This window comes from Pogoniulus pusillus, chromosome 13 (assembly GCF_015220805.1).
Source record: "Pogoniulus pusillus isolate bPogPus1 chromosome 13, bPogPus1.pri, whole genome shotgun sequence".
Taxonomy (NCBI): Eukaryota; Metazoa; Chordata; class Aves; order Piciformes; family Lybiidae; genus Pogoniulus; species Pogoniulus pusillus.
Genome location: NC_087276.1, coordinates 3,329,231 through 3,354,337, shown reverse-complemented (window position 1 = coordinate 3,354,337; position 25,107 = coordinate 3,329,231). Strand labels below are relative to the sequence as shown.

At 48.8% G+C, this 25,107-nt stretch overlaps 1 protein-coding gene across 1 annotated transcript in view; it reads left to right on the top strand.

Moving 5' to 3' along the window:
* Nucleotides 1–25,107, top strand: part of DOCK10 (dedicator of cytokinesis 10) — a 243,408-nt gene that overhangs the window by 180,098 nt on the left and 38,203 nt on the right. The window contains exons 30-43 of the mRNA XM_064152795.1: nt 883–979; nt 3,022–3,066; nt 4,126–4,301; nt 5,316–5,432; nt 8,369–8,480; nt 9,312–9,433; nt 9,520–9,634; nt 9,787–9,853; nt 11,839–11,886; nt 13,908–14,009; nt 14,638–14,762; nt 15,396–15,508; nt 16,838–16,975; nt 22,631–22,813. Coding sequence (XP_064008865.1) covers nt 883–979; nt 3,022–3,066; nt 4,126–4,301; nt 5,316–5,432; nt 8,369–8,480; nt 9,312–9,433; nt 9,520–9,634; nt 9,787–9,853; nt 11,839–11,886; nt 13,908–14,009; nt 14,638–14,762; nt 15,396–15,508; nt 16,838–16,975; nt 22,631–22,813 — 1,560 coding nt within the window. The remainder of the gene's footprint in view (nt 1–882; nt 980–3,021; nt 3,067–4,125; nt 4,302–5,315; nt 5,433–8,368; nt 8,481–9,311; nt 9,434–9,519; nt 9,635–9,786; nt 9,854–11,838; nt 11,887–13,907; nt 14,010–14,637; nt 14,763–15,395; nt 15,509–16,837; nt 16,976–22,630; nt 22,814–25,107) is intronic.

The window sequence follows — 25,107 nt, the reverse complement described above, 5'->3', positions numbered from 1 at the left end:
GTCTGAGGAGAGCAGAGCCAAGGGGCAGAATCCCCTCCCTTGCCCTGCTGCCCACACTGCTCTTGCTGCAGCCCAGCACAGGGTTGTGTCTGGGCTGCACTCACCCTGCAGGCTCCTGTTGAGCTTTTCATCAGCCCAGACCCCCAGGTCCTGTTCCTCAGGGCTGCTCTCAGCCATTCCCCACCCAGCCTGGAGCTGTGCTTGGGCTTGCACCAACCCAGTTGCAGAACCTTACACTTGTCCTTATTGAATGTCATGAGGTTGGCCTGGGCACAGCTCTGCAGCCTGTCCAGGTCCCTCTGGATGGCATACCCACATCTCTCAGAGCTGGAACTCACTGGAATCAATAGAGGAAGTTTTCACCGCTATAAATAAAGTTTGGATCTGACCTACATATCTGAAACTTTTTTGGGGTGACAAAAAAGTAAGGGGGAGGTAAGAGGGACAAAATATTTAATAATGTCTAATATATTTGAGACGATGATGTCCCAAATCTGTGTGAACTGAAGAAGGTACTTTGCTGTGGCTAAGTACTAATATAGATGCTGATGAGATAGAGGATGATATGTGATTAGATAGTAGTGTATACCATGTGTAGTTTTGAATATGCCTTAAACATTAGCTTGGCTCAAGCTTGTGTTTATCAGTACATCTGCAATGACAAACCACAGCTGAGAATCCAAAGAAAGCTTCTTTGGCTGTGACAAATTTGTCCAAAGCCCAGATGCTTGTGTTTCCTGCAGCTTGGCCTCACCAGCCATAAGGTTGTGTTGTCAGGCTCGATTAGGAGTTTTGAGGTAGAGGTGAGGAGTGCTGCAGCTCTTGTCTTATTGTTTCCTTTGCCTTAATGTGATCTGAGTCATTGTGTGTTGTGGCTTTCAGACTTTACATCAGTTCAAATTTGACTTTCTACAAGAAGTCTGTCACCATGAGCACTTCATCCCTCTGTGCCTGCCCATACGGTCTTCAAACATTCCTGGTAAGGAACCATCCCAAAGGGGGTTGTGTACAAGGGACAGGGATTGGGAGATCCTATTGTGTCTGGACATCAAGCACAAAGGCCCCAGATGGCTTTTTAAGTGGGGTGCTTCAGCAGTGTGATTAAAACCAGCATCATTTCAGTGTGCCTGCAAGTGACTGCAACCCCCCACAGCCCAGCTGGGCAACAGGAGGTAATTCTTCCACTGGAGGTTTTGAGGTTACTGAACTGGGCTATTTGTGAGGGCTAATGGCTGAAGCTGCAGTAGTCTGGAGAGGTGGTGAGCTAGGGAAGGGGTTGGACAGGTACAACAAGAAGGGGAAGAAGCTGAGGCAGTGGTAAGGGGCATCATGTAGCTACAGGCTTTCCTGCTGCTGTTGGGAGTCTGACTTGTCAGTGGGACAGCTGCTTCTGTGTGTGGAATGTCTGACTGGACATGCAGCAGGCATTTGGGAACATCAGGTAATAGACCATTGGTGGTTTTGGCTCAGAGTATCTCTAGGACAGGCAGGCAAGTCCCATGCAATAGCCCTTTTCTCCCAAGTGCAGCTACTGTCCTGGCCTCTGGCAAGCCTGGTCCTCAGATGCTGCAGTGTTACCTGGAGCAGTGGAGCCAGAGAGGCCCATTCCAGAATCTGTTAGTAACCAAGGCAGAGGTACACTGTGTGTAACCCACGTTTTGCAGAGAGGCATGAATGGGTTTTGCTCGTGCTCTACCACAGGACTAAGTCCATCCTGCCCATGCCCCAGAGTCAGCAGCCCCCATGCAGTCTATCTCGTGCACTCATATCTGCCATTCTGAACCCAACTTCATAGCCAGTGCCTAGTTCTGGGGTGCTTTTCTTCTTCACAGAATCCAAACGTGCTAGAGGGTGGAAGGGACCTCTGGAGATTATCTAGTCCAACCTCCATGCTAAAGCAGGGCCAGAGGAGATGGCCCAGGATTGCAATATCCAGACAAGTTTGGAATCTCTCCAGAGAAGGAGACTCCACAACTTCTCTGGGCAGCCTGGTGCAATGCTCCAGCATCCTCACACGAAAGAATTTTTCTCATCCCTTTGCCCATTGTTGCCCCTTGTCCTGTTGCTGGGCACCACTGAAAAGAGTCCAACCTTAGCTAGACTCTCAGTTTGCAGAGGTAAGGATTTCAGGCCTGGGCACAGTCCCCACTTCTGACAGTGTTCCCATAGGATGTGGTTCTTTGACATGCTGATGGTGGAAGGTATCTTCCAGAGGAAAGCAGAATCATCTCTCCATGGAGTATCTGAGGGCCATTGTCTCCTTTTTGTATCCCTTTCCAACAGCAAGAAATGAATTCAGCTTTGACACTGAGCTGTATTTGACAGTAGAAACTGCTTCATTCAAATCAAATGAAAAATTAAAGATTGTGAAGGTTTGGGTTTGCTCTCCCACTCTGATGAAAATCACCCCGAGTAGACTCAGCTGGCTGGCAGTTAAAGAATGAAGCTGTATTTACAGCTTAGCACAACATACAGGCAGATGTACACAGATATATACAGGTTAAAAGCAACATAGGAATGCAGTACCCCTCCCAGAAACAGAGTCCCCAGGAGGGCTCCTGACCCAAACTCCCTTCCCCCTCCCTTCAGAAATCACCAGATCAGTCCACCTGTATCTCACGTGATACCTCTGGAGGTCTGAGGTGAGAAGTCAAAAAAAGATGACAAGGAGGTTAGAGGAAAAAGGGTTAGATTTGAGTTAAGGCAGAGGCAGGCACAGAGACCAGACCACCAGAAAGAAGGCAGAGCCAGAAGTGAAGAGCTAAGCAGTGAGTGTCTGATCTCTATTTTGCCTAGCTGCATTTCTCAGCAGAAGAAAGGGTGACACAGGGCATGTGCTGTTTTCTTTTCTTTCCTCTCACAGCTAAGGATTTCATTTCTCTCAGTAAAAAAATATTCCGATTAGTCTCAAACCAGCACAATGATAACTATGCAAAGTATATAGATTTGTTTCACTTAAGAATGTTATAAGGTGCAGCATTATTTTTACCCATTTCTGGTTTCTGTTTATGGGAAACAAAGACCCTGTGACACCTTCAGAATCGACGCAGGACTACCGAACATCAGGTATGAGCGAGACGGCTGCCGGAGAAGTAAGCACAGTTGTGCCTCCAGGGCTTTAAGATTGACTTTGCTGCCAACAAACTGTGGCCAGTTTAGACCAAAGTTTTTTTACTCTTCAAGCAGAATTAGCTTGGGTTTCTGTGGTTTGGAGCTCTGGCTAGACTATGGGAACAACAGTTGGTACTTAGTGCCTCAAAGAAGTGACTGATGTTGTTATGTGCAAGTGTTTGAGGTTCTTATGTGGAAGCATGCATGCAGATTGTAAATGCTGCTTGATTTTCATGGGGCCATAGAATCAGACAGGTTGGAAGAGACCTCCAAGCTCATCCAGTCCAACCTAGCACCCAGCCCTGTCCAATCAACCAGACCATGGCACTAAGTGCCAACCAGGTTGGAAGAGGCCTCCAAGCTCATCCAGTCCAACCTATCACCCAGCCCTATCCAATCAATTAGACCATGGCACTAAGTGCCAACTAGATTGGAAGAGGCCTCCAAGCTCATCCAGTCCAACCTATCCCCCAGCCCTATCCAGTCAACTAGACCATGGCACTAAGTGTCAACCAGGTTGGAAGAGGCGTCCAAGCTCATCCAGTCCAACCTATCCCCCAGCCCTATCCAATCAACTAGACCATGGCACTAAGTGTCAACCAGGTTGGAAGAGGCGTCCAAGCTCATCCAGTCCAACCTACCACCCAGCCCTATCCAATCAACCAGAGCATGGCACTAAGTGCCTCATCTAGTCTTTGACTGAACACCTCCAGGGACAGCACCTGGACCACCTCCCTGGGCAGCCCATTCCAATGCCAATCACTCTCTCTGCCGACAACTTCCTCCTAATATTCAGCCTGCCACAACTTGAGACTGAGTCCTGTTGTTCTATTTTGAGAAATAATATTTGATGAATTCATTCCAGCAAGTGGGGGAGGAGGATGGGGCAGTCAGATGAGGAAATCAAGCTTTAACAGTGGATGAAATCAATCAGAGTTGTTGGCAAGATGGGCAATGGGAGGGGGCCTGTAAGCTAGGTATGAACGTAAGCGCTATTGCCCGTTCTGTTCCAAGATATCCCAGAGTACACCTTGACCAACGAATTCTGCCGTAAACACTTTCTGATTGGAGTCCTGCTGCGGGAGGTTGGCTTTGCCTTGCAAGAGGATCAGGACATTAGGCACTTAGCTTTGGCTGTGCTTAAAAACTTAATGGCAAAGCATTCCTTCGATGATCGATACGCAGAGCCGGTAAGGAGCCTCTTTGTTCTCGGTCCTTTGCTTGTCCACGCCTGTGGTGGAGGCAAGGAATTAATGCAGCTGAGTCAGGGATCTTAGAGAAAAACAGAGTTGTTTTATTTCCCCCAACACCCACCCCCAAAACTAGATGCAAAAGTTAATTTAGTTTTAATTAGCAGATTCAGTTAGGTTGAGAAGATCTACAAAGATACCATAGGTAATTTGGCTATTTTGGAAGTCATCATAGTATCATCATAGTAGTATCATCATAGTATCATCAGGGTTGGAAGAGACCTCACAGATCATCAAGTCCAACCCTTTACCACACAGCTCAAGGCTAGACCATGGAACCAAGTGCCACGTCCAACCTTGCCTTAAAGTGCCCCAGGGACGGCTACTCCACCACCTCCCCAGGCAGCCCATTCCAGTGTGATAGCATTCCCCACTAATAATAAAGCTGAGCCAGAGTTACTCACAGGTGAGTCAGGCTGGCTGAAAGAAGGGTGGTCCAGCTGCTTGTCCCCTTGCTCTCTTTCAGAGGCCGTCTGTTAAGGCCTTTAGAGCCTGCATAAAGGGTGCTTAAGGTGGGAAGCCTTCGGAGCAGAGCGCCAGGGGCCCCTGCTGCACAATCTATCCAGGCAGGGGAGAACTCTAAGGCAGGAATGAACTCTAAGGTGGGAGCCCCAGGGTGGGAAGTCCCCCAATGTTTATCCCCTCCCTAGACACAGAGCAGAGTTAGCACTGCCTGGGTGTGAAGAGCACAGCCAGTCCCAGCCCGATCCCAGCGCGGGCACTGCACGGGCACCCCTCATGCCAGAAGAGTCCCTTGCTCCCACCCTTCATGCCTGCAAGGCAGAGGGGGAACAGGTCTTTTTGTGCCTTTTCCTTTCCCATTCAAGCCACAGAGAGAGAGGTATTTAGGGGTATCCAGGACTCCAGGACAACGTGGTAGCTAAACACACGTGGGATGTCCTTAGCCACAGGTTAGACATTAGTTTCTTCACTCCTGTCTTTTATTTTTTTCAGGCAAAACAGGCCCAAATAGCAAACCTGTACATGCCACTCTATGGCATGCTTTTGGACAACATGCCAAGGATATACATGAAGGATATGTTCCTTTTCAATATCAATACTTCCAACCAGGTAATTCATGTGGTCTTTCAGATCAAGATGATGTCTGACCTAGTCAGTCTGGTGGGAAGAGGTTTAAGTTTGTGCTGGTTACAATTAGGGTATTAAAATTCAGTTCTGAAAACTCTGGTTTGTTTCCATCTGCAATATTTGGTTTGGAAGGTCTTAATCTGCAGAGCTTCTGTGGTATCCTAAGAATTCTTACTGGCAGAGTATTGACTGTGGGTCTGGAACTACAGTCAGTTTTGGGCTCCCCAGTTGAAGAGGGACAGGAAGCTGATGGAGAGGGTCTAGCGGAGGGCTACGAGGATGATGAGGGGACTGGAGGGCATGGCTGATGAAGAGACCCTGAAGGACCTGGGGCTGTTTAGTCTGGAGATGAGATGACTGAGTGAGGATTTAATCAGTGTTTATAAACATCTGAGGGCTGGGGGTCAGAAGTGGGGGACAGGCTCTGCTCACTTGCTCCCTGGGATAGGACAAGGAGCAATGGGTGTAAGTTGCAGCACAGGAGGTTCCACCTCAACACAAGGGGGAACTTCTTTCCTGTAAGGGTCCCAGAGCACTGGCACAGGCTGCCCAGAGAGGCTGTGGAGTCTCCTTCTCTGGAGCCTTTCAAGACCTGTCTGGATGTGTTCCTCTGTCATCTGTGCTAGATTGTGTGGTCCTGCTCTGGCAGGGGGGTTCGACTCAACGATCTCCTTGGGTCCCTTCCAACTCCTAATATCCTGTGAGCCTATGAGCAGTCCCAGAACAATGAGTGTCCCCGTCTGGAAGCTCAGAGTTGGAGCCATGCAGCCTCAGTCAATCCATCCAGCCCACCTACGCTGGTGCCCACAGGCTGGTGGCTGAGGATTCTGTCCTCAGGCAGGTCCCTTAACAGGTGGCTGGGAGACAGTGTTGTAAATACAAACTCCCACTGCCTACAGTTTCACTGGTAGAAGAAATGGACCGTGAGCTGTAGCAGGAGGAATGCCCACGAGTAGCTGAAGGAGGGAAGGGGCACAGAACCTCTGTTGGCTTAGTGGTTGGACTTGGTCGTAAAGGTCTCTGCCAACTGAAAGAATTCTATGAAAGATACTAAAACAGCTTTGCCTTCACAGAAGTGGACTGCATAAAATGCACACTTGGAGGAGCATGTTTGTTTGTTTCTTACAAGTTTAGATGTGTGGTGATTATAACCATGCTTTAAAAGCTAGCAATAGATTTCTGTAGGACTGCTCTCGTTCAGTCTTCCCAGCAATAGAGTCTCTTCCATAATGATCACACCTAACAGTGGTTGATTCCTCCTCCTCAGTGCTCTGCTAGTGTTTGAGGAGCAAGCACAGAATAGATCTACGCTTACAACTTGCTTATCAGAGGGTGACTCTTTGGTAAGCCTTCTTCTTTGAAGGCTGTCACAGAGTCATAGAATGGGCTGGATGGAATGAGACCTTAAAGATCATCTAGTTCCAACCTCTCTGCTATGGGGACGCTGTTGGAGAAATTCTTGCTAGCTGAGGACACAGAAATCATAAACATGAGCAACCTGTGCTGGGAGCGACCTTGAATCCATCTTGGAAGTTTAGATAGCAGGCACAGGGTGGCTTCCCCCCACATGCAGCTGCAGGGGGTGGAGTGCCAGATGCATGTGGGCAGAGTTTAGCCAGCCCCAGAGGCTGACCCTCAGATTGTTATGGTATGCTGACCTATTGATGCCTTACAAGTAACCCTGTACCCTCTGATTGTAACCAATCTTGGTGGAGCACACCTCTTGCTGGAATGCATATAAGTCTCTGTATCATGGAAATAAAGTGGATTATGACCATCTAACCATATTGGTGAACAAAGAGTTCACCAGGTGCTCCACAGGCTTATCACAGTATTATTAGGATTGGAAGAGACCTCACAGATCATCAAGTCCAACCCTTTACCACAGAGCTCAAGGCCAGACCATGGCACCAAGTGCCACGTCCAGTCCTGCCTTGAACAGCTCCAGGGACGGCAACTCCACCACCTCCCCGGGCAGCCCATTCCAGTGTCCAATGACTCTCTCAGGGAAGAACTTTCTCCTCACCTCCAGCCTAAATCTCCCCTGGCACAGACTGAGGCTGTGTCCTCTCGTTCTGGTGCTGGCCACCTGAGAGAAGAGAGCAACCTCCTCCTGGCCACAACCACCCCTCAGGTAGTTGTAGACAGCAATAAGGTCTCCCCTGAGCCTCCTCTTCTCCAGGCTAACCAATCCCAGCTCCCTCAGCCTCTCCTCGTAGGGCTGTGCTCAAGGCCTCTCCCCAGCCTCATTGCCCTTCTCTGGACATGCTCAAGCATCTCAATGTCCCTCCTAAACTGGGGGGCCCAGAACTGAACACAGGACTCAAGGTGTGGTCTAAGCAGTGCAGAGTCCAGGGGCAGAATGACCTCCCTGCTCCTGCTGGCCACACCATTCCTGATGCAGGCCAGGATGCCACTGGCTCTCTTGGCCACCTGGGCACACTGCTGGCTCATGTTCAGGTGGGTATCAGTCAGCACCCCCAGATCCCTCTCTGTCTGGCTGCTCTCCAGCCACTCTGACCCCAGCCTGTATCTCTGCATGGGGTTGCTGTGGCCAAAGTGCAGCACCCTGCACTTCACCATATTGCTTAAGTTCCAACCTAATCTCATTTTGAACATGTGGCTCCTCCTTCACATGACCCATGTCTAAATTCTGGACTGGAGGGGGAGAGCTTAGATTTGTTGTGTTGGAGCTGAATGAGCTACAGCAGCGGGGTTAAAAGCCTGTGATGCACCAGTGGGCTGAGAGACAACCTGCTGTGTGGATGTATAGAGCTTGCATCCTGCTTGTATAGAACTCCTGTATCTCAACAACTGAAAGCAGCTTTCCGAGCCCAGCATCCAACAGAAGCTGTCTCTAGGAAAAGTTATGAGTGATCTCATTTACTGGAGAGCCTTCTCTTGCCTTGCAAACACAGGGATCTAGGGATGACTTGAGCACAGCGGGAGGATTTCAGAACCCATCAGCAATGAAGCATGCCAACTCTGTGGACACCTCCTTTTCCAAGGATGTCCTGAACTCCATCGCAGGTATAAATGAGAGAGGGAACGCGCACACAGGTAGATTTCTGTGTACCTCGCTCCATCGTGCTTTCTGCTCACTATTCATGGAGGGCACCATTAATCCCTGCTCTGTCATGTTCAAGGAAACATGCTCTGCAAGGTTTCTTTTCCCTTTGGGTGGTTTTGGATTGATGCCTGTTTCTTTTGTGAAGCTGCTCTTCTTCACTTACTCTCCTGCTTTGGAACAGTGCTAGTATTAGGCTCTCTCAAATCTCTGTGCCTGGGTTCATTCTTGTAGCCTCTTCCCAACTCAAGGATAGTTCCAGGGTTTCTGCTGAAAACTCCTGCAGTCTCTCTGAAATGAGCATTCTTAATTTTTCCAGTCTTAATGGAAGGGCAGAAACACAAGTTACTTTGTTCACTCTCTTCAAACCCCAGTTCAGAGAAGTAGAATCATAGAATGATAGAATGGCTTAGGTTGGAAGGGACCTCAAAGACCATCTAGTTCCAATTCCCTGCCATAGGCAGGGACACCTCCCGCTAGAACAGGACATGGGCATCTTCCCACTGGTTTTGGGGGCTTTAGGACAGGCCTTACAGAATGCAGCAGGCCACTTGAATTCCATGAATAATGGCAAATCCAGTCATTTTACCACACTGTGTTGCACGTTTTCAGTACTAAACATACCCATCAATAGCTTTGCCATTGGAAGTTCCAAGCACTGGTCCAGTTATGTGCTCCATTTGACACAAGTCCAGCACGTGACACGTTTTTGAGTTCTCCATCTATGTTCTTGTTGGTTTTTTGTCTCCATAAATGTTTTTGTTTAGCATGTTTGCTATGACTTTCATTTACAGCCTTTTCATCAATAGCTATCTCTGCAGCAAACCATGCTGACTCCAGAGCTTCCTTAGCAAGTCTTGAATCTAACCCAAGTACCACTGAAAAAAACAGTGAGAGAACTGACACGTGTGAAAAGGTACATGAGCAACTGTTGAGAAGGGTTAGTGGAGGTGGAAACCTGTCACTGCGCTTAACAGGGCCCTTTGCTTGTCAATTCAACAGATCACCAGACCATTGTCTTTGATTGGATCCACTCTTCGCTTTGACAAGCTGGATCAAGCTGAAACTAGAAGCCTTCTGATGTGTTTCCTTCACATTATGAAAACCATTTCAGAAGGTAAGAACCTGTCCACTCACCGCCCATTTGCCTCGTTGTAAAGTGTCGTGGATGCCAAACCCAAACAGATCCAAGTAATTATCAGTGTATGCTACAGGCTTTAGGTCAGGTTTAATTCCCTCTAACAGATATATTTTGGTATCTCCCTGTAGATGCACTGATCTCTTACTGGTTGCGAGCACCCTTCTCAGAAATCACAGACTTCTTCAGCATTTTAGAGTAAGTTCACTTTGTGGTGGTTTGATTTTCATAGAATCATAGAATCAACCAGGTTGGAAGAGACCTCCAAGATCATCCAGTCCAACCTAGCACCCAGCCGTATCCAATCAACCAGACCATGGCACTAAGTGCCTCATCCAGTCTTTTCTTGAAGACCCCCAGGGACGGTGCCTCCACCACCTCCCTGGGCAGCCCATTCCAATGGGAAATCACTCTCTCTGTGAAGAACATTTATGTCCAAGAGTGATACACTACAGTGACTGCTGCACATATATTGTCTTTGGATTTGCCTGTCTAGTAGAGCAGGCTGAGACAGCTCCTGTGTCTTAGAATTTTCCCAGAATCTTCCCAAGTTCTAATGAGATCTTACGAATAAATTCCATAGCCTCCAACACGTTGATCATTTTTATGACAGGGGGCATGGTGCTTTGGGTGCTCCTTCTAAAAAAGATTCACTTGGGGTGAACCCACTTGGGGTTGAGATACCATTCTTCCCTTGAGGAAAGTGTTTAGTTCCCCAAAGCTTCCAATCCAGGAGAAAAGTGTTTAGTTCCCCAAAGCTTCCAATCCATGAGAAAAGTGTTTAATTCCCCAAAACTTCCAATCCATGAGAAGAATGTTTAGTTGCCCAAAACTTCCAATCCATGAGAAGAATGTTTAGTTGCCCAAAACTTCCAATCCACGAAGAGTGTTTAGTTGCCCAAAACTTCCAATCCATGAGAAGAGTGTTTAGTTCCCCAAAACTTCCAATCCATGAGAAAAGTGTTTAGTTCCCTAGAACTTCCAATCCATGAGAAGAAAGTTTAGTTCCCCAAAACTTCCAATCTACAAAGAGTGTTTAGTTGCCCAAAACTTCCAATCCATGAATCATAGAATCAAGCAGGTTGGAAGAGACCTCCAAGCTCAGCCAGTCCAACCTAGCACCCAGCCCTAGCCAGTCAACTAGACCATGGCACTAAGTGCCTCAGCCAGGCTTTTCCTGAACACCTCCAGGGATGGTGCCTCCACCACCTCCCTGGGCAGCCCATTCCAATGCCAATCACTCTCTCTGTGAAGAACTTCCTCCTAACATAAAGAGTGTTTAGTTCCCTAAAACCTCCAATCCATAAAAAAGTGTTTAGTTCCCCAAAACTTCCAGTCCAGTAGAAAAGTGTTTAGTTCCCCAAAACCTCCAATCCATGAAAAGTGTTTAGTTCCCCAAAACCTCCAATCCATGAAGAATGTTTAGTTCCCCAAAACCTCCAATCCATGAAAAGTGTTTAGTTCCCCAAAACTTCCAATCCATGAAGGGTGTTTAGTTCCCCAAAACTTCCAATCCATGAAGGGTGTTTAGTTCCCCAAAACTTCCAATCCATGAAGAGTGTTTAGTTCCCCAAAACTTCCAATCCATGAAGGGTGTTTAGTTCCCCAAAACTTCCAATCCATGAAGAGTGTTTAGTTCCCCAAAACCTCCAATCCATGAAGAGTGTTTAGTTCCCCAAAACTTCCAATCCATGAAGAGTGTTTAGTTCCCCAAAACTTCCAATCCATGAAGAGTGTTTAGTTCCCCAAAACTTCCAATCCAGAAGAAAAGTGTTTAGCTGCCCAAAACTTCCAGTCCAGAAGAAAAGTGTTTAGTTGCCCAAAGCTTCCAATCCATGAGAAGAATGTTTAGTTCCCCAGAACCTCCAATCCATGGAGAATGTTTAGTTCCCCAAAACTTCCAATCCATGAAAAGTGTTTAGCTGCCCAAAGCTTCCAATCTATGGGAAAGGCCATGTAATCTCTTCACTGTGGAGGAACCTTCAGCCCTGGAGAAAGGGAATGAAGGTGTGGGAAGTGCTGCCTCATCTTGTGCATCCCTAATCTGGCAACTGCTGCATTCTTCTCTGTCGGCTTACTAGGAGGTGCCTGTGCCACGTGTCTGTCTAGGACACTATGGTTCAGCATTTTGTTGTCACTGGGAAGCCACTAACAGCCATAAGATGTGTTGGTTTGTCTTTCAGGGTTTGCTTGCAGAACTTCAGATACCTGGGGAAACGCAACATTGTGAGGTAATGCTCTAGCTGCAGGCTGCCATCTGTGTGCCTTGCAGCGTGGGAGTGTTACTGCTTTGTGTTGGGGTTGAGTGAGGGTAGCTCCTGAGAGCATCACTGTGACGTGCAGGAGACAATGTATGCCTCGCTGGGTGAAAGGGAACCTAATGAAGTTCAACAAGGGCAAGTGTAGGTTCTTCTAGTAAGAGTTAACCTCCTGCACCACTGCAGGTTAGAGGCTGATCTGCTGGAAAGCAACTCAGCAGAGAGGAACCTGGGAGAGCTGGTAGACAAGTTCACCACGATTCGGCAATATGCTCTTGTAGCCAAGAGGCTTAGTGGTCTCCTAGGGTGCATTAAAGAAGAACATGGCCAGCAGGTCAAGGGAGGTTCTCCTCCCCCTTTACTCTGCACTAGTGAATCATAGAATCAACCAGGTTGGAAGAGACTTCCAAGCTCAGCCAGCCCAACCTAGCACCCAGCCCTAGCCAGTCAACCAGACCATGGCACTAAGTGCCCCAGCCAGGCTTGGCTTCAACACCTCCAGGGACAGTGACTCCACCACCTCCCTGGGCAGCCCATTCCAATGCCAATCACTCTCTCAGACAACAACTTCCTCATAACATCCAGCCTAGACCTCCCCTGCCACAACTTGAGACTGTGTCCCCTTCTTCTGGTGCTGGCTGCCTGGCAGAAGAGCCCAACCCCACCTGGCTACAGCCTCCCTTCAGGGAGTTGTAGCCAGCAACGATGTCCTCCCTGAGCCTCCTCTGCTGCAGGCTGCACACCCCCAACTCCCTCAGCCTCTCCTCACAGGGCTGTGCTCCAAGCCCCTCACCAGCTTTGTTGACCTTCTCTGGACATGTTCCAGTATCTCAACATCTCTTCTCTTGAATTGAGGGGCCCAGAACTGGCTACAGCACTCAGGGTGTGGCCTGAGCAGTGCTGAGTACAGGAGCAGAGTAACCTCCCTTGTCCTGCTGCCCACACTGCTCCTGAGCCAGCCCAGGATGCCATTGGCTCTCCTGCCCACCTGGGCACTGCTGCCTCATCTTCAGCTACTCCCTACCAGCACCCCCAGGTCCTTTTCTTCCTGGCTGCTCTCAGCCACTCTGTCCCCAGCCTGTAGTGCTGCTTGGGGTTGTTGTGGCCAAAGTGCAGAACCCTGCACTTGGCCTTGTTAGGCCAGTTCTGGGCCTCTCAATTTTAAGACAGGGAGCTACTGGAGAGAGTCCAGTGGAGGCTACAAAGATGCTGAGGGGACTGGAGCATCTCTGGCAAGGAGAGGCTGAATGACCTGGGACTGTTTAGCTTATCAGTATCAAAAGTACAGACTGTCAAGAGGATGGGGTTAGCCCCTTTTCAGTGGTGCCCAGTGACAAGGCAAGCAACAGGCACAAACTGGAACCTAGAAAGTTCCATCCAAACATGAGGAAAAACTTCTTTCCTGTGAGGATGCAGCCCTGGAGTAGGCTGCCCAGAGAGCTTGTGAAGTCTCCTGCTCTGGAGTGATTCCAAACACTCCTGGACGTTGCAGTTTGGGGCAGTCTGCTCTGCGTGACCCTGCTTTAGCAAGGTTGTAGGACTAGATGATTGTCAGAGGTCCCTTCTAACCCTAACCATTCTGTGAGTTAATACTCAAAATCCTAAGCAATTCCCAACCACATTTCTTTGCCTATGCTAAACAGAGGTGCTTGGACACTGTTTTCCATCCATATATGGAAAGAATAGATTTAATGGGCATAAGGAGATGTTCCACAGCCACAAAAAGTAATCTCCTGTTCCTGCTCGCTCTAAAGAAGTGTAAGATGGTGTGAAATGGGAAATGTGGGCTTTGTCTCAGCTGATATTTCAATTTTAATTTAGTGTTGGTGCTCTGAACTTGTCTATATGTCATACTGTGGAGAAAGGAAAGGTCAGCAGATGAGCCACTTCATGCTGCATGGCAGGTTTGGTCAGAGCTGTAGTTATTCTTCAGGGGCAGGGCACAAATCAATGTCACATTCCATGACACATTAAAAGTTATTTTCTCTTCACAGGAAAATTGCTGCTGCTTTTAAGTTTGTCCAGGCCACCCAGAATAATGGAACCCTTAAAGGTTCAAACTCCTCTGGCCAGGCATCAGGTCTGCTCTCCCAGTGGTAAGGACACGTTGTGTTATTAACTCCTGTACAGCCACAATCATCGTTACCATCCAGCCCTTCTACACTGTCACAGTGTGGACTGAAAACAAGTTGACACCACGCATGACACATTTTAAAGCCTCCAAAGCCATCAACTGTAAAAGAATTGAGACCCTTGAACCTTCAGCCTGACTTAGAAGCTGCTGTTGTAATGCTCAGATGAATCCTTAAAGCGTTGCAGAAGCAGTGACTGTTGTTTCCAGCTCAGGGCCCTCTCTGTGCCTTTCCCCAGCTTCAAGGGATTTGTACATCTGCAACTTTATTCTTGCATGGAATCTTACTGCTCATCTCAGTTTCTTTTCACCCAAAGGCAGTTTTCTGACCATCAGCCAGCTCTTGAATCTGGAGCTTTTTTCCTTAGTGCTCAATGAGTTTTGTCTCCTGCAGGGAATCACAACAAGTCTCTTTTTATTCTATGCACCTCAACCACTTCCTCCTTCATCTATTTTCTCTCCAAGGTTTTGCATCACTTTGTATGACTCAGCCTTTGAGAAGTGCTGCAGAAACTTCTGGCATGGCTAAGTTCTACATAGGCATGAGAATTTATTCTTTGCTTCTATCTTTTAATGATACATTTCCCTTTCAGGATGCATTCTACTTCTAGTCACGAGAGCCACAAGCATCACAGATCTCAGACATTACCAATAATCCGCAGCAAAAATGCACTCTCTAACCCCAAACTCTTGCAAATGATAGACAGCAGCACTGCAAGTAAGTACCAAAAGTTACTTCCTTCTGTCTGGAATTCTGTGGGGTGTGGATCAGGCTCTGTAAATCTGTTTTCCTGAGTGCCAGTGAAAGACAACCTGAAGAGCCCAGACATAAAACAGAGCTGCTGATTGCTTTTTTTTCAGGTGAAATCTGAGATTCAATTTGGTGAAAGTTTATTTAGAAACAAATGACTTGCAGTACCCTAACGTATTTAATTAGTCTCAATGGCAGGTTATTTCCCCCTTCCTAGCATCTCTTGCATCTCTGACTGTGCCCCTTGGTGTACCAGCAGATGTGCACTGGCACATTTATTAGACCTGTCAACAAAAGTGACCTTTTCATACCGAAGCCTCTTTAAATGATGAGATCAAAGCCATCCATCCCACATTCCAGTTGGGTTCCTGTCCTCCTCTGAGAACAAACAGCAACAATGAAAGAATATACTCACACTGCTGGTGCAGCTGGGGAAAGCTGACTGCTCCTGTGAGCAATTTCCTTCCAAATGCCCATTCAGTTAGATGTGCATCTAGGAACTCCACCTCTGCTGTGCTGAGGCTCCGTGACCAGACTGCAGAATTACATTGTCTTTACACTCAGAAAGCTGTTGGTCATTTTGTGTTTTACCTATTGCAGGCAGCTCCAATGAAACAGACATCATACAGTACGTAGACACTGAGGCCAACATTGCCACAGAAGTTTCCCTCACAATTCTTGACCTGTTGTGTCTTTACACTCTGAATCACCAGGTAGGCTTTGCTGACTCATTTTCTGTTTGCAGTGGTGCCCTGTGGAATGTGTGGTGGGGCTGTTCAAGGCAAGGTTGGACGTGGCACTTGGTGCCATGGTCTAGCCTTGAGCTCTGTGGTAAAGGGTTGGACTTGATGATCTGTGAGGTCTCTTCCAACCCTGATGATACTGTGATACGGTGAAATGTCTGAGACAGGAAGATAGGGAAATAGATAAACCAGTCTTCAGTGAAGGTATTTTATGAGAGGATTGACTCATAACACCCAAGAAAAATGTGGAAGAACATCATCCTCTGTATCCAGAGCTATATACAGCCCTGCTCTACATGAAAGTGTCACACACACAGTAAAACATCACCTTGTCTGAATCATAGTTATGCCACTAGATTGCAGGGGGTTTAGATGAAAGAGTTCCAAACTGCTTATCATCTCCGTGTCATCAGGTCAGCAAGGTAGATTTCTGCCCCCTTAAAAACCACTCTATGAACACTGGCACAGATGTCTTGCTGAAGATCTCACAGCTACAGCACAGCAGGCAGCTCCTTTTTAATTGATCATAGAATCATAGAATCAACAAGGTCAGGTTGTATGAGGCCTTGAGCAACCTGTTCTAGTGGGAGGTGTCCCTGCCTATGGCAGGGGGCTGGAACTGTCTGATCCTTGAGGTCCCTTCCAACCTAAACTGTTCTATGATTGTCTGTTAAGGGACAAACAGAGCTTTGGGCTTTATCCAATCCTGAACAGTAAATTCACTCATACATAAATGTCAGAGGCAAAAACTAGAGCTAATTTGGAGGGAGGGAAGTAAATCATACATAAATTAGGAAAATATTGGCCCTTGGGCAAATTCTGTCTCTGAAGCTGTAGCAATGAAGGTTAAATAAACAGATGAACAGACAAATCTACCATAGAATCAACCAGCTTGGAAGAGACTAAGTAATGTCCATGGAGAAAGTCAGACCTGAACTGCGCAGTGTCTTTTGAGGCAGCAGTGATGTAATTTGTTTCCTACAGCATCATAGAATCAAACAGGTTGGAAGAGACCTCCAGGATCATCCAGTCCAACCTAGCACCCAGCCATCTCCTTCCTGGCACCCTAGCCCTTAAACCTTGTGCATGCCATCCACAAATATACTATGAGCATAGGAAAAGGCTGTCCTTGAAAGACTGCAAGTGAAAGGAGTCTGCAGCAAGCAGGCAATGCTGCATCCACAGGGATATTACACTGGGGTGGAGGAGGGGCACTCCAATATAAAGTCCTGCAGATCCTTCTCCTTTCTGTTCAGGTTAATAACCAGAATGTCCTGTCTTGTCTGTGGACTTTTCCAGAGGCAGCTGCAGCAGTCTGACTGCCAGAACGCCTTGATGAAGAAAGTCTTTGACACACACATGCTCTTCCTGCAGATCAACCAGTCAGCAGCAGCTCTCAAGCACGTCTTTGCTGCCCTGCGGCTCTTTGTAGGCAAGGTAACTGTGGGTTTATTCTCTTACTCTCACCTATTCATATGTTACAGCTTGAGGACAGATGGGTGCTTTGAAAGGGCTCCAAATTGTGATGCTTTGGGAGTTACCTGCTCCCCAACTCTTATGGACTCACCCAGGCTAGACTCAGCCAGCTGGAAGTTAAGGAATGAAGCTTTGTATTCACAGCTTAGCACAACATACAAGCAGGTAGTTACAATATATTGTGATGGTTTGGGAGTTACCTGTCCCCCCACTCTTGTGAACTCACCCAGATTAGACTCATCTGGCTGGAAGTTAAGGAATGAAGCTTTATATTCACAGCTTAGCACAATATACAAGCAGGTAGTTACAATATATTGTGATGGTTTGGGAGTTACCTGTCCTCTGCTCTTGTGAACTCACCCTGATTAGACTCATCTGGCTGGAAGTTAAGGAATGAAGCTTTATATTCACAGCTTAGCACAATATACAAGCAGGTAGTTACAATATTTACAGCTATAGACAGAAATAGACAAGTTAAAAGTAACACAGAAACCCAACAGCCCTCCCAGAAACCTGAGTCCCCAGGAGGGGCTCCCAACCACCCTTCCACCTTCTTTCCACCCCTCTACCTTATCCCAGACTTTGCCTTACGTGCAAGGTGAGTTTGGAGGATCAGCAAAGGGAGTTAGAAGCAGAATTAGTTGGGTTGCACAGGGAGAAAATCACAGGCACCAACTGTGACAGACACACACACGCTGGCTCCCTGTCTTATCTATGTTTGTATTCTTCTTTTTATCCATCTCAGCAAGCCTATGAGTGCAGCAGACATCACCATTCTTTCCTTTTCACAGCCTATCACCTCATTTTTTCCCATTAAGATGTTCCAGCTAGCCTCAAACCAGCACACAGATTTATTGCTGATTAAAGGTTTGCAATACATGAAAAATTAGTTTTGTTTGGGGAAGTGAAATTTTACTGAGACAATGGAGCTTAAAAAGTTAATAGAGAAGGAATGTCTGGGTCTGTGGTGCCTGGTTATGTCACTGGCTTTCATGCCATGGAAGAAAGCTTGAGACCCCAGAGCTCCACAGTCCTCATGGCACATCCCTGGATCATGGAATCCAGATTACAGCTGTCCCCAGAGAAGCTAACAGGAGAGTATTCCATAGCCTTCACTAAAAGTTCCTCCTGACCAATGCAGTTTTACTAATATCTCATTGTCAACATCACAGTATCATCAGGGTTGGAAGAGACCCTTTACCACAAAGCTCAAGGCCAGACCATGGCACCAAGTGCCACGTCCAATCCTGCCTTGAACAGCTCCAGGGACGGCGACTCCACCACCTCCCCGGGCAGCCCATTCCAGTGTCCAATGACTCTCTCAGGGAAGAACTTTCTCCTCACCTCCAGCCTAAATCTCCCCTGGCGCAGCCTGAGGCTGTGTCCTCTTGTTCTGGTGCTGGCCACCTGAGAGAAGAGAGCAACCTCCTCCTGGCCACCACCTCCCCTCAGGTAGTTGTAGACAGCAATGAGGTCACCCCTGAGCCTCCTCTTCTCCAGGCTAACCAATCCCAGCTCCCTCAGCCTCTCCTCGTAGGGCTGTGCTCAAGGCCTCTCCCCAGCCTCGTTGCCCTTCTCTGGACACACTCAAGCATCTCAATGTCCCTCCTAAACTGGGGGGCCCAGAACTGAACACAGCACTCAAGGTGAGGTCTAAGCAGTGCAGAGTCCAGGGGCAGAATGACCTCCCTGCTCCTGCTGGCCACACCATTGCTGATGCAGGCCAGGATGCCACTGGCTCTCTTGGCCACCTGGGCACACTGCTGGCTCATGTTCAGGTGGGTATCAATCAGCACCCCCAGATCCCTCTCTGTCTGGCTGCTCTCAGCCACTCCGACCCCAGCCTGTATCTCTGCATGGGGTTGTTGTGGCCAAAGTGCAGCACCCTGCACTTGGAGCTATTGAACACCATCCCCTTGGACTCTGCCTATCTGTGCAGGTGGTCAAGGTCCTGCTGCAGAGCCCTTCTGCCCTCCAACCCAGCCACATCTGCCCCCAGCTTGGTGTCATCTGCAAACTTGCTGATGACTGACTCCATGCCCTCATCCAGATCATCTATGAAGATGTTAAAGAGGTGTTGGACTAAAAACAAGCTTCCTTGTCAAACTGCTTCTTTGCTTGCATTGCACATCCATAAATGATCATGGGCAATTGGTGCCAACTGCAAAGGCTACACAAGTCTCAAGTCAACAATGCAGATGAGATCATCTTGAAACCAACCAGAGTGTAGCGCACAGATAACAATTGCTATTAGGAAGTCAGAATTAAGCCACACTGGTCTGATCTCCCTGAGGCTTCTGTGAAATGCAGCAGCATAGATCAGGTCAAGCCATGTGGCCTGGTTCCAGTTATCTCAGGGGAAAGCAGGAGGAAATGGTGTTTCTCCCAGTAACATGACCTGGGGACACAGGGGAACTATAAAATGAACCATTCACAGACAGCTTTAAACTGCACACCAGACAGTAAGGACAGATGGGATAAGGAGGATGAGTAAATATCCATGATTGCCCTTTTCTTTCATCCTGTAGCTCTCACGATTATAATTCTGTGGGAACCAGGATCCATCATGGTTTCTGGAGCAGAACTTCTTGGGTGATACTTGAGACCTGTAGCCATGATGTACATCTTCCATCTCCCTTTGGGCTGTCCTCTATTGTGTCCACTCTGCTGATAAACAGTAGATGTGATTTGGAGAGCCATCCTTCACTCCCTGTTGTCTCCTGCTGTTTAGAACCTTGACCACTGGAAGTTTATCAGTTGGACTACGCTACTCAATTTCCTATTTCTTGATCACCTTTATTGTAGTGCAAGCTCCCCCCCACAGTTTTGCTGCTGAGCTGTTCTGCATTCCTAAGACTCAGCACTGGTCAGGCCACACCTTGAGTACTGTGTCCAGTTCTGGGCCCCTCAATTCAAGAAAGATGTTGAGGTGCTGGAACATGTCCAGAGAAGGGCAACAAAGCTGGTGAGGGGCCTGGAGCACAAATCCTATGAGGAGAGGCTGAGGGAGCTGGGCCTGTTTAGCCTGGAGAAGAGGAGGCTCAGGGGTGATCTTATTGCTGTCTACAACTACCTGAAGGGGCATTGTAGCCAGGTGGGGGGTGGCCTCTTCTCCCAGGTAACCAGCAATAGAACAAGGGGACACAGTCTCAAGTTGTGCCAGGGTAGGTCTAGGCTGGATGTTAGGAGGAAGTTGTTGGCAGAGAGAGTGATTGGCATTGGAATGGGCTGCCCAGGGAGGTGGTGGAGGCACCGTCCCTGGGGGTCTTCAAGAAAAGCCTGGCTGAGGCACTTAGTGCCATGGTCTGGTTGACTGGCTAGGGCTGGGTGCTAGGTTGGACTGGATGAGCTTGGAGGTCTCTTCCAACCTGGTTGATTCTATGATTCTATGACTGGCTGCTCTGCTTTTCCTCTTGCTGTGTGCCAGCTGCTGTCTGGACTTCCTGGAGGCCAGGCTGGTCTTTGCAGCCCATACAGTGTTTGTATGAAGTCCTCTGTGTGCTGATTTTACTTAATCCTAATTTGCACATGGGATTATGGCTCAGAATCACAGAGTCATTTCAGTGGAAAAGACCTTTCAGATCATCGAATCTAACCATTGCCTAACTCTACCAAGTCTGTTGCTAAACCACAGCCCTCAGCACCGCAGCTCATTGTCTTTTAAAGACCTCCAGGGATGAGGATTCAACCACCTTCCTGGGCAGCCTGTTCCAGTGTTTGAGAGACCCCTTTCAATGAAGAAGTTTCTTTTGATGTCCAACCTAAGCCTCCCCTGGTGCAGCTTCAGCCATTTTCTCCCATCTTATCACTGCTTACCTTGGAAGAAAAGACCAACCTCACTTGGCTCCAACTTCCTTTCAGAGAGTTCTGGAAAGCCAGGTCTCCCCTCAGCCTCCTTTTCTCCAGGCTAAAGCATCCCAGTTCCCTCAGCAAAAGACTTGTTCTCCAGACCCTTCACCAGCTTGCAGCCTGGGGTTACAGGCACAACACCAACTCATCCTTGACAGCAATTTCATCCAAGCCAGTGTAACCCAGCAGAGAGCAATCCAGCAGTCCAACCACAAAGTGCCTGGCACATGGAAATAACCCTCTTGGTATTGATCTGTGTAGTGCCTGTAAGTGTTTGCAGTTTTCATCCTTATCATGAGTTATATCAGAGGCCAATTTCTCCATACTGCTAAAAATCTTGCCTTGATTCCCCACCTCCTCCTTTTCACCCTTTGTGAAGGCTTCACAGTTAGACAGTAACAACTCCTGCAGGCTTCAGAGGATCTGAATAATGATTGCTGCCCCACTTTGCAACTCCAGCCGTAGATTCAGTGATTCTCCAGTCTCCATTAGGCATTCCAAGGCTATAAACCAACTTGTCTTGTTAATGCTCAAAGCAACAAGAAGTATTTCATCAGCAAAAACTTCCACAACACCCTGGCACTACAGAAGAGCTCCAATGCCAATGGCATCCTGGCCTGGCTCAGGAGCAGTGTGGCCAGCAGGACAAGGGAGGTTCTTCTACCCCTGTGCTCAGCACTGCTCAGGCCACACCTTGAGTGTCCAGTTCTGGGCTCCTCAATTCAAGAGAGATGTTGAGGTGCTGGAAGGTGTCCAGAGAAGGGCAGCAAGGCTGGTGAGGGGCCTGGAGCAGAGCCCTGTGAGGAGAGGCTGAGGGAGCTGGGGTTGTGCAGCCTGCAGAAGAGGAGGCTCAGGGCAGACCTCATTGCTGGCTACAACTCCCTGAAGGGAGGCTGTAGCCAGGTGGGGTTGGTCTCTTCTCCCAGGCAAGCAGCAACAGAACAAGGGGACACATTCTCAAGTTGTGGCAGGGGAGGTCTAGGCTGGATGTGAGGAGGAAGTTGTTGTCAGAGAGAGTGATTGGCATTGGAATGGGCTGCCCAGGGAGGTGGTGGAGTCGCTGTGCCTGGAGGTGTTGAAGCAAAGCCTGGCTGAGGCACTTAGTGCCATGGTCTGGTTGCTTGGCTAGGGCTGGGTGCTAGGTTGGGCTGGCTGAGCTTGGAGGTCTCTTCCAACCTGCTTGATTCTGTGTTTCTATGATCTGCCTTTCCCATCAAATCCTCTACGTGCTTCCAGCTTGAGACAGCAGCAGAAGAGATCTGGGGAAGCTCTTGATGAGGATTCAATCCTCTGGTTCTGGTCTGCCTGTTGAATATGCAGGTAGCTGCCACGTGTATTTATGTGGATATTGTTTGGAGGCCCCAGCCCCCACGCTCTATGTTCTCAGAATCAGAGAATCAGTCATGGTTGGAAGGGACCACAAGGAGCAGCCATTTCCAACCCCCCTGCCATGCCCAGGGACACCCTACCCTAGAGCAGGCTGCCCACAACCTCAGCCAGCCTGGCCTCAAACACCTCCAGCCATGGGGCCTCAACCACCTCCCTGGGCAACCCAGTCCAGCCTCTCACCACTCTCATGCTCAACAACTTCCTCCTCACAGCCAGCCTGAACCTACCCATCTAATTTTTTCACTACCCCCTGCTGTGAATGAGTGTAGGAGAGATAATTGTTTTTAGTGAGAAGTTAACAGCAAAATGTATTGAGTCAGAATGACCTTGCCCAGGCCTGAGAGCAGAGCTGAACGTGCTCACACCTTTTCTCAACAGTTCCCATCAGCCTTCTTCCAAGGACAAGCAGATCTCTGCGGCTCGCTCTGCTATGAAATCCTCAAGTGTTGTAACCACAGGTCACGTTCAACTCAGACAGAGGCATCTGCTCTGCTCTATTTCTTCATGAGGAAGAACTTTGAATTTAACAAGCAGAAATCAATAGTCAGATCCCATCTGCAGGTAAGTGAGGTGTGAGCTCGTTGGTATTTAGCTCATCCTGAGTTGGCATTTATAGTTATTACTTTTATGCATCGTATCAAAGCAAACCTTGTGGAGTCCTCACTCTGTGCTAATTCTCTGCAGCAGCTCCATTTCCCTGCCAAGTCTACATACAGACACTGGGCTGGATTCTCTGCTGTTCTTGGGCTGCATGGCTCTGTTCCAGGGACAGGCAACAGCTGTGAATGCAGCCAGACAGCCAGTAAATAGCCAGGGAGATGGCTGTTCTTGATTCACGTGTTAACAGCAGTGAGAGCAATGCTGAAGAAGGAACTGAGCAGAATGTAATGGTATGATGACAGAATTCCAGCTTGGGAAGGTTGGAAGGAGCCTCTGGAGATCCTATGGTCCAATATCTCTGCTAAAGCAGGGTCATTTAATGCAGACTGCCCAGAATTGCTGTGTCCAGGCAGGTTTGAAATCTCTTCAGAGAAGAAGACTCCATAACCTCTCTGGGCAGTCTGTTGCAGGGCTCCAGAATCCTCACAGGAAAGAATTTTTTGCCTCATGTTTGGGTGGAACCTCCTGGGTTCCTGTTTGTGCTTTTGTCACTCCTAGTCCTGTTGCTGGGCACCACTGGAAAGAGTCTTGCCCCATCCTCTTGACTCCCACCCTTTACCTGTTGATAAGCATTGAAAAATCTCCACTCAGTCTGCTCTTCTCCAGGCTAAACAGCCCCAAGTCTCTCAGCCTTTTTTCACCAGAGAGATGCTCCAGTTTCCTCCACTTCTTTGTAGTCTTCTCTGGACTCTTTCCAGTAGTTCCCTGTGTCTCCTAAATTGGGGAGCCCAGAACTGGACACTGCAGATGTGACCTCACCAGAGCAGAGTAGATGGTGAGGAGAACCTCTCTTAATCTGCTGCTCACACTCAATGCACCCCAGGAGAGGTGCCAAGAGGATGCCTCTTTGTTCAAGAGGATACACTGATGGTTCATGTTGCCTAAATTGACACCCAGGTGCTTTTCTGCAGAGCTGCTTTCCAGCAGGTCAACCCCTCACCTGTACTGGTGCACCCTAGGAAACCATTTGCCTTCCTGACTACAAAGGCATATTCCTGGTGAAGCCCAGGAGCCCTCACAGTGCACCTGCACTGCCAGCTGTGTGTGGTCACAAACTGTCGTGGAGGCAGGGGATGAATGTGGGGGAGTCAGGAATCATCAAACCAGAACGATTTTGTTTTGCTGACCACACTACCCCCAGGCTACCTGCAGAACCAGCTTAGGTTTATTTACAGGTTCTAACTCCATCAGGAGTTCTCCAAAGGATGTCTTGGACAAGTGCAGAGACTTAGGAAGTCAGGAGATGGAAGAGGCTAAGCTACAAGCACAGCTCTAGCCCACTGTCAGTCAGGCTGAGCAGAGAGTGAAGGGAGCAGCTGTGCTCACAGAGCTGAGATGGGCATGGGGCAGTGATCCCTTGCTGCATCTCTCTGCTCTCAGCTGCCTCCTGGCGCCGCAAGCAGTAGCCAATAGTCTGGGTGCAGGCGGCAGCAGCCCAAGGCGAGTGGCAGAGCTGCCAAGCTCAGGAGTGCCTCTGGGCACAGCTGCCACCAGACAGGCATTGGTGGGAGCGACGCTGGCTGGGCAGGGCAGGGCAGAGGCACACTGCTGGGGGCTGCCCAGCTCAGGAGGCAGCCAGCACAGGGCTGGGCTGTGCTGCAGAGCAGCCAGGTCCGGCTGCCGCCGGCAGCTCTCTGCAAGGGCCCCAGGGCTTGCCAAGCCTGCAGGCTTGCACAGGCTGGTGCAGGAGTGAGGAGAGCATCCAAAGGCAGGGACGGGGCAAAGCCCAGAGCCGTGCCAAAGGCAGGAGCTGTCCAAAGGCAGGGACGGTCCCGATGGGCAACTCTGTCACGGCAGGGACCTGTCCTGGCAGGAGCTCTGTCAAGGCAGGAACCTCCTTCTGCCCTCTCCCTTGCTCCATTGCTGCTTTTCCAGACAAAGTGTCCATTTTGCCATCGACCCTGGGCACAAAACCCAGCCCAGCCCCAGCCTGACTGCAGCGCAGGCTGCCACAGGGCTCAGCGCAGCTGCGGAAAGGCCTCCTGCTGCTGCCCCTTCGAGCCTGCAGGGTGTGGGGGGAAAAAGCAGTTTTTGCACTTTCTTCTCCTCCCCATTGAAACTCGTGGAGGGGGTGGGGAGGGAGAAGAAAGGAACTTGAAGCTCTCCGGAACGCAAAGTCTGGACAGGTGATTCACAATCCTCACGTCCATGCATATTACCTTCTTAGCAGAGGTGTAAAAGCGCATCTCTAGCCT